Below are 9,281 nucleotides of genomic sequence, written 5' to 3'. Positions count from 1 at the left end.
TTGTTACATCCAATCGAATTGTAGGTTAATTTAATAGATTTATTAAACTTTACAAATATAATTATTTACCCACTCAACTTTGAATTATTACTATTTAGTTACTGAATTTTATTTAACGTTAACAATCCATCATTTGTTACATCACTATTTGATCTTGCAAACGAAAAATATTTACATGACTAACAGAATTCGAAGTGGCCAACGCAAAATATTTACGCGGTTAAAAAATTTAACGTACACTCATTAAATTTTAAAATTATTACTATTTATTCATTGAGTTTTTGAATAAATTTAACATGCATTCACTGAATTTTAAAAATGTAATTATTTATTTATTAAATGAAAAAATCAAAATCAAGAAACAAATAAAAATGCATGCTCAATAGTTCAATTCTAAAAGCAAACTAGAAACATAAATTTAACAAAAAAATTATCATAATAAAAATTGCTACTCAAACATCTTAATTCTAGAAGCAATGCAAATGTAAAAACTCAATCAATATAACAATAAAAGCAGGCTACTCAGATACAATAATACTTGAAACAAATGAGCAACAAAAATTAAAACTAATCAATCAACATCATTTAACCAATCAACAAATAAAAAAATTGTAGATTTTTTTACTTCTATTAAGAACAATGAAATCCATAAAAATATATTCAATAATGAGATCAAGAACTAAAAATTGATTATAAAAATCATTTTTTATGCCAAAAATCAAGAGTTAAAAACTGATTATAAAAATCGTATTTTATGTCAAAAATCAATAATTTTTGAATACGTCTTTGTGGATTTTATTGTACTTAATAAACTTAAAAAAATATATAATTTTTTCATTAAATGGTGTTGATTGATTTTTTTATTGAGTTAAATTTACCCTCGAATTGTTAATGAGCACGACAGCCGTCGAATCGGCAAAAACTAACCGGTTCGATTCTCAGAGGGACGACTGTACGGATAACCGAAGAAAGTGAAATGGCCGCCGGAACCATATCTACAACACCTTAATAGATTTGAAGCCCGTAAACATCATCGGCTGCATATTGAAGATAATTTTTGAAATTTTTTTAACGTCAGATTCAAATGCTGCGGAATCCATTGATTGAAGTTTTCTCGTCTCGTCTTCTCTTTCTACTTATACTTTCTAGTGTCTTAGTGCCGGGGATCGTAGGTAGGGTACTAAATCTGGGAGTTTCTGCTCCAGCCGTGCAGCTGCATGTTGAGGATAATCGTGTAAGTCGATTTAGTTGTTTTCACGCTCATACAATCGAATCCGTAGTTCGTTCGTTTACATCATGATTTTGCTACTTCTTTTTTCTGCGTTACTTTCTCCAAGTCGTGTGCATGGTTACTGATGATATTTCTTGTTTAGGTGGAGATGCAGAATGGCATACTGCAACTCACACTATCAAATCCTGGGGGAGTTGTCTTGGGAATCAAATATGGCGGAATTGACAACCTGCTTGAACTGCGTAATGAAGTATGGAATGGAGGGTAAGCAAGTAGGCATACTTGTTCAATAAATTTCCTGGAAAAATCGATTTGTATGGCCCACAAGGCAAGGAGACGCCTCTTTTAAGTTCTGCTCAGGTAATGGCAGCGTATTAACTTGACTTTCTAAGTAGGGCATTGAAACAAAATGTTTGATAATATATTGTTTGTGAAGCGTTCCATTTTCCTCCCCCCAACCAATCCATACGATGACTTAATGTTAGTAAACAATCTTTGTGATGACGTATGGTAGCCACACCAACACATCGGGTTGGATTAGCAGCGTGAGGGTCAGTAGCCACATAGATAATAAGCACGAGGGAGTAAAACCAGCTCCTCTGAGCAAGTAAGGTTTACCTCAACATTCAAGCAAGGTCATAGATTTATCCTTATGGCACCCCCTAGTGAGCCAAGCCCAAGCAGAGAGCAAGCGAGGTAGAAAGAGCCAAGAGGAGGCACAGTGGAACAGAAGCATCACCTTCATTGCAGCAGAACATCCTCTTATGTCTCTGCTTGATATCTTATTTCTCCATTCTTAGAAACAGACCAAGGGAAAAACAAAAATTCAAGGCTCCATCCTTGTTTCCCCTTTTCTTTGCCTAAAAGGAAAATTAGAGGACTTTTTTTGGAAAGTCTATTTAAAAGTTTGCCTTTTGAATTATTTTTCTTTAAAGGGGTCTGTCTTTGTCAAAAAAAGTCAATCTTCATCATCTGCAGCACACAACTGCTTAACATTTGCAATTTTTTGACAAAAGACTACAGAACTGGGGTAATGGGTTTAAGGGTTAAGTGTTCGTATGTCATTGTTTTAGAAGTGCTTATATAATTATCCCTTTAAATTTGAGTGAACATCCATGATAGAAAATGTAAATTACATATTTAACTAATCAAAGTACTTGGTAATTTTGATCAAATTTGACTAATTACAATATGATTATTCAAAAAGTTGAGATGAAGAGTAATCGATAGAACATTTAAAAAATTTTCACCTATAAAAAAATTGGAATTCTTTTCTAAAACAGTATATCTATACATTTTTTTCAAAGACATTTTTGTGTGAACTGTGAAGGCCCTCTTCTTCTGCTCATGTACAACTTACATGATAATCATGGATGAGAGTAAATCTATACAATTTTGCAACTAAACAGGTCTCCGCCCTTCGATTTTCAGTGAAAGGGTTTTAAGTGATATACTGTCAAGTTTCATGTAGTTTTCCCATAAGTAGGCCTTCCTGTTATTGGTACACATGTTTGGGATGCTGGATAATTTTAAAATAAAGGAAGCCTAAAAAATTATTCAGTTTTTAAAACTTTTTATGGGTAGTTATAATGTGAGAGGAAGTCTCGTCTTTTCACAAATACCTACACTTTGGACAAAGTGATACTTCTGGTCCCGTAAACCTATATAGGTCAATGTAGCATAAAACGAGCATTTGTTTATCATCTTTATGCAGAAACTCCTCTTCTCTTCTCCACATTGTATATTCATATTTTACTTGGGTATTTGAGACTGCCTAAAGCAGTTTATCCTACCTCCTATGAAAGCAACCATTTGGGGGTTTTCTGTAGTATCTGAGTTACAATCTGGAGTTATTGGCTCCTGAATAACTCTCTTGTGAGATGGAACAATAGCTTGGGACAGTGACATCACACCTCTCAATTTCACAGGCTTGATTTCTTTGCTTTATGTGATATTTACACCTGTATGACAGTGCATTTGAAAATGCTGTTGCTTATTTTTGTCAAAATCTAAGGCATTCAGAATTTAATACCATAATTTTCTTCACTGTTTCTAAAATGAACATCTGGAGCTGTTAGTTGGATACGGTTGGGCCTTGTATGACTGGGCAGTAACTCTTATCTCCTGGAGGGGTGCAGGTTCTGGGATCTTGATTGGATCGAAACAGGAAATCAAGGAAAAAGAGGAGAGTTTGACTCGTATGTACCCTCTCTCTCTCTCTCTCTGAATGCCCCAGTTTGGAGGCCTCCCTTGCCTTTTGTCTACTTTTTTTTTTCTATTTATTCATCTTTTGAATATATGTTGCTTGTACCAAGTAATCTTCTCTTATTTGCAAAAGGTCTTCAGAAATGGAAACTCTTAGTTAGAATTGTCTTTGTGCTAATTTCAGTGCAAGCTATTTCATAATACTGAAAATTGACAATGAAGGCTTGAAGGAACAAGCATGAAGGTCATATTGCAAACTGAGGAACAGTTGGAGCTTTCATTCACAAGGATATGGGATCCCTCGATGCAGGGAAAGCAAGCCCCATTAAATATAGACAAAAGGTTTTCACTAAAATTATCTATTTATGTGCATATTTGACTAATTGAATTTCTTGATGATAATTATTAAAGTTGTTATGATTTTGTAGGTTTATAGTGCTACGTGGTTGCTCAGGATTTTACTCATATGCCATTTTTGAACACTTGGAGGACATGCCTGCTTTCAATCTTAGTATTACCAGACTTGCTTTCATGCTCAACAAAGACAAGTGTGTAAATTTCCTCCCCGCATCTTCTGTAGCACCATCAAGTTTTTAATCTGGGTTGCAAGTAGCTCATAGCAGAACCTTTTATTAACAGCAAAGATCAAGTGAAATGGTTTGACTTATGTGTTTATATGACCTAAGGGGATTAAATGATAAGCTCATGCTGCACTAGAATACTTCTGTTGGTAAGTTGGACAGAAAACTACAAAAAGAAAGGAAAGACAGAAGGTGCCAATGCTAACTCATTTTTGTAAATAATTTAGTGATTCCCCTTAATTATTTAATGTTTTCATTCCTAGGATTTTTCGTCCATATTTCACAGCAAATAGTAGAACTCTTACTGTAAGAGTGTAGCTGAGATGCAAATGTGTCAGTGGATGTGCAGCCATACAAGAAAAGGAAAAATAAGAAATAAAATGACATGTCACAAGGTTGAATGGTGCCAATGAAAGATAAGATGGAGGAGTCAAAACTAAGATGAGATGTACATGTGAGAAAAGGGCGATGAAAGAATCTGTGAGGCAAGTGGATGAAATAGAGGAAATTCATAGCAAAAGAGGGAGAGGAGAACTTTAAAAAAAAAAAAAAAATTGGTGGGAAATCCTTAGGCCTGACATAGAATATAATGACCTTATAAAGGATATGGCCATGGATAGAGATGATTAGAGATATAGAATTCATGTAGGTACCCCACTTAAGAGGGATTAAGGCTTGTGGTCGTCATTGTTGTTGTTGTTACGTAGGAGTCAAGTAATCACCATCCTCTCTTTTGGTAATTAGTCTCTTTTTTATTTGCATGGATGCATGAAACTGACCATCTTTAGAGTTTTTAATTACATATTTCAAGAGGGAATGAAAATTGGCTGTAGTAAGCAGCTATGATGTGCATGTGCTGTTGCAGGTTTCATTACATGGCCATAGCAAATAACAGGCAGAGGCACATGCCCCATCCAGATGACCGGTTACCAGGAAGATGCCAAGAATTGGCCTACCCTGAAGCAGTCCGACTTATCAATCCCTTGGAGCCAGAATTTGAAAATGAAGTACTTCTTTTGACATTCTTTTCTTTTGTAGATAGTACTCAGCTATTTCTTGCTGTTTTGTGACACTGTTTTCACAAGAAACTATCCCAGGCATACCATTTGATCTTTTCATTAAGAATAGATCAAACCTATTTAAATTAAAAGGAAGAAAAAGAAAAGGAAGTAAACTAAGTAAAAAAATGAAAAGAAATTGCCAGTACATTACTGCTTCTAATATTAACTATACTTCAGCATATGATAAAGTTAAATATCTGTTGCTTAATTCCTATATACATTTCATTCCCAACAGGTAAAGGGTTGCTAAATTACTCCAAAAAGGATGATGGACCAGTCACCCCTCTATGTTTTTTTTTTTTGCCTCAGCAGAAACAAACATTCATAGTTTAAGTGTTGATTGATTCCTAATGTACACATGCAGGTGGATGACAAGTACCAATACTCATGCGAGAACAAGGATAACCGGGTACACGGGTGGATATCCTTTGAACCGCCTGTGGGGTTCTGGCAAATCACTCCCAGCAATGAGTTCCGCACTGGTGGACCCTTCAAACAAGACCTAACCTCCCATGTCAACCCAACTACCCTTGCTGTAAGTGATCCTGTCCATTGTCTTACTAATGGATTACAATATTGATGCATGCTACCCAGTGAATGGATCACATGCACCTAATGAAGGTTACCAGTAATTAATATTAGTTCTTTTGATCAATTTAATCCAATTAATAATTTTGATAAAATATTGCATGTGTATCAGATATTTGTCACTTCTCATTATGCGGGAACAGATCTTGTAGTAAAATTTCAAGCTGCTGAGATTTGGAAAAAAGTTTTTGGGCCAGTTTTTATCTATCTTAATTCTGTATCGGATGGAAATAATCCACTTTTGCTTTGGGATGATGCAATTGAACAGGTTCGAAATAAATATTGCTCTGCTTATAATTTGATGGTTGCAGTTTATAGCTAATAGCATGTAGGAGTGTTCGGCTTTTTTCGATTGAATAAGAAAGTTTGCAAACTTTTCTTCAGATGAAAATTGAAACCAAAACCTGGCCCTATAATTTCCCTGAATCTGAAGATTTTCCACGTTATAGTCAGAGGGGGAAAATTACTGGTAGATTACTGGTCCAGGACAGGTATACCAGCTTTGTTATTTTCCTCATTTAACTTGTAAGTATCAACTTTTTCCATGTAAAACTAAGTAACTAGAATTTCCTTCTCTTTTTTTTTCTGTTTCTTCTTTTGATCTTGAACAGGATCTAAACCCAAGCTAATGAGGTCTTTTTAGAAACAGCTATTGATTGAATCCACTTCTGCTATACAACTCAGCAACAGAACAGCTACTATGGGATATCTGACATCAGTTTTGGCAAGAGCCATGACCTTTGAAGAAAACCTTTATTTTACATTATTATTGAGAACAATGCCGGAGTTGGATTACATCCAAAATGGCTTGGATTTAGAAAATGCTTCTAGTTATTTACAATTGAGAAAAGTATGATTTATGGCATACTGTCTCAATAAATGCCCCTATGTGTTATGTAAAATCTTGCAGTCATATCTTGCACGTATAATCTTTCCAAAATTATTAGAAAGGCTGAATGAGGAGTAAAGTTCGCTTAATAAAATGACATACCACAAATATACATGTAGCATAAAAGATTGAATGGTATCAGCAAGTCTTGCTAAGTAAACCTATGGGTATTGTTAATTTATCAAGCATTAAACTTCAAGGATCAAGAGGCGGAAGATTAAGTTCAATGCCAGATCTCACTACAAGATGGATAGTGTCAAGATGACATGTCTTTTGTTGTGCATTTTTGTTTTAGCTGTTGCATTATCATTCTCAACAATTTTCCTAGTAAACACAGTAACATTTAACTCAGTTGTGCTTCTTTTTTTTTTTTATCCTACAATATTATTGCCTTTTATAGGTGTTGAAATTAATCTAACTGAAATCAATTAGGTACGTAAGTAAGGAATTTATACCAGCAAATGGTGGGTATGTTGGATTAGCCCCACCAGGAGATGCTGGATCATGGCAAAGAGAATCCAAAGTAAGTTTACTGAACTATATATACTAGCATGTTGGGGTTGCCAAACAAGGCCACTATTTATTCCTTGGGGAAACTAAGTCAATAGTGCACTCTTTCTCATGTGTTTTCTCTTGTCAGGGGTACCAATTCTGGACCACAGCAGCTGAAGGTGGTTATTTTACTATTGAGAATATACGTGCAGGAAACTATAATCTTTATGCATCAGTTCCTGGTTTCATTGGAGATTACCGATATGATGATACAATTACTATAACTGCAGGTCTCAACTTGAGACTAACTGTTCAATACTGGAACTAACACATTCATTAGTTGATTTTAGTAATATTGTCTTGGCAGGCTGTTTAATTGATATGGGTAATATTGTGTACGAGCCTCCAAGAAATGGTCCCACACTCTGGGAAATTGGGGTTCCTGATCGTTCAGCTGCAGAATTCTACATCCCAGATCCTAATCCAATATATGTAAACAAACTGTGTGTAAATCATTCTGACAGGTAAGTCTTCTCGTTGCCTATTTTTGTATAATCAGGAATGCAGCCTTTTCAATTATGTATTCTGAAATAGCTCATTCATGGTAATATTTCTTCAAGGACAGGTTTAGGCAATATGGATTGTGGGAAAGGTATGCGGATTTATATCCTGATGAAGATTTAACATACCGGATTGGTGTTAGCGACTACAGAAAAGATTGGTTCTTTGTTCAAGTAACCAGGTATAGGTCTTTCCACGGTTGCAATCATTATTGTGTATCTGTGTGTCTCTGTGTGTGTGTGTGTGTGTGTGTGTGTGAGAGAGAGAGAGAGAGAGAGAGTTATCTTTGCCATGTAATTTTTTTTATAAGAAAAAAGTAGAGAATGAGATGTTATTGTTTCAAAAAGAAGAAAAAATAAATGTTAAAATGCAAATATAACTTACTTTTGTTCTTCGTTAGATATTCTTTTGTTCCTTGCCAAACTAAGATCCAAATGAAGGGAAGCAAAAAGCATGAAAAACCAAAAATTCTTTCTTGAGCCTGGATAAGAGTGTGCTTTGTTTGACAAGAAAGTATGCATTAGAACCATTTTATATTTGGTTAGTGGAATATTCCATTGGCCATCAGAAAATGGTGGAACGTGTTCTGTTTCTAGTTCTTCCTATGTTTATCTAGCAAGTATCATTGGCTGATAGTGTTGTAGTGACCGATTGACTGGAAGCTCTTTCTGTTATGACCTAGCTGATTAGGGTTATTTTTTCAGTCACTTTTTCTTTTCTTGAATTGCAGAAAAATAGGTGAGAAGAAATACAAAGGAACTACATGGCAAATCAAGTTTAAACTGGAGAACATCAATCGGACTGGAACCTACAAACTCAAACTGGCACTTGCATCAGCACATTATTCTGAGCTGCAGGTACCAACTGCTTGATCATACCTCAGTTTAATGCTAAGGTAAGCATCAATAAAAATAACAAGCCAACTTGATATTCTGAAACTAGTTGTCATTTATTTTCCCCGAAGGTTCGGGTTAATGATGCAGAAGCAGACCCTTTATTTTCAAGTGGAGTAATTGGGAGCGATAATGCAATTGCGAGGCATGGCATTCATGGGCTCTACTGGTGGTTCGACATAGGTATAAATGGTACTCAATTCATTCAAGGGGATAATACCATTTACCTAACACAACCAAAGAACTCCAGCCCTTTCCAGGGGATTATGTATGATTATATTCGTTTGGAAGGTTCCCCAGCTTCTTCCTAGCTAGCTGGAAGAGGGTTTGAGAACATGTTCATTGGATAGATCATTGGAAATCTCTATCAGTATCTATAGTAGGACCTTGTTTTTCTGTTTCCGTATACTTACTCTGAGCTTGTTGCTACCTTGTATTTTAGGCAGTTAATTGCATGTTTTCAGACAGGTTGAGCTCTAACCTAAGGAAAATTATATGTTTGAGAAAAAATAATATGACATGGCATATTTTTACAATTGTGAATTACTGTTGTGGATTTTTTTTAATATGGTCATTGATGAGCTACATAATTCTATACAAAAACTGTATATATTAATGTATTATCTATCATTGCCTTTTGTGAATGCATAGTAATCACTAGTTGCCTGAATCCAGTTGATTCATTTATTTGCGAAAACCTATGGTCACCACGTTTTAAATGTGTATTAGGTAAGTTCACTAAGCATGTACAATAATGACACAAGCCTTGGGCGTTAGACA

At 35.1% G+C, this 9,281-nt stretch overlaps 1 protein-coding gene across 4 annotated transcripts; it reads left to right on the top strand.

The window, feature by feature from the left end:
• Positions 1-885: 885 nt before the first annotated feature.
• On the top strand, positions 886-9,052 carry LOC127808109 (probable rhamnogalacturonate lyase B). Of its 4 annotated transcripts, XM_052346486.1 has the most exons (16): positions 886-1,023; positions 1,150-1,234; positions 1,374-1,495; positions 3,370-3,429; positions 3,667-3,778; positions 3,865-3,984; positions 4,883-5,024; positions 5,443-5,613; positions 5,779-5,934; positions 6,051-6,157; positions 6,988-7,078; positions 7,196-7,337; positions 7,415-7,571; positions 7,673-7,789; positions 8,339-8,465; positions 8,573-9,052. In XM_052346486.1, exons 2-16 carry the CDS (start codon positions 1,218-1,220, stop codon positions 8,810-8,812), a joined length of 1,881 nt encoding a protein of 626 aa, XP_052202446.1. In that variant the 5' UTR covers positions 886-1,023; positions 1,150-1,217; the 3' UTR covers positions 8,813-9,052. The 4 variants fall into 4 exon arrangements, with proteins under 4 accessions (XP_052202446.1, XP_052202444.1, XP_052202443.1 ...); XM_052346484.1 differs by having other exon boundaries at positions 907-1,234; positions 3,659-3,778; positions 7,196-7,226; XM_052346483.1 differs by having other exon boundaries at positions 908-1,234; positions 3,659-3,778.
• The last annotated feature ends 229 nt before the right edge of the window (positions 9,053-9,281 follow it).

The sequence above is a fragment of the Diospyros lotus genome, chromosome 8 (genome assembly GCF_014633365.1).
Source record: "Diospyros lotus cultivar Yz01 chromosome 8, ASM1463336v1, whole genome shotgun sequence".
Taxonomy (NCBI): Eukaryota; Viridiplantae; Streptophyta; class Magnoliopsida; order Ericales; family Ebenaceae; genus Diospyros; species Diospyros lotus.
Note: the sequence above shows the minus strand (reverse complement) of the source record. Positions and strands in the feature narration are given on the sequence as shown.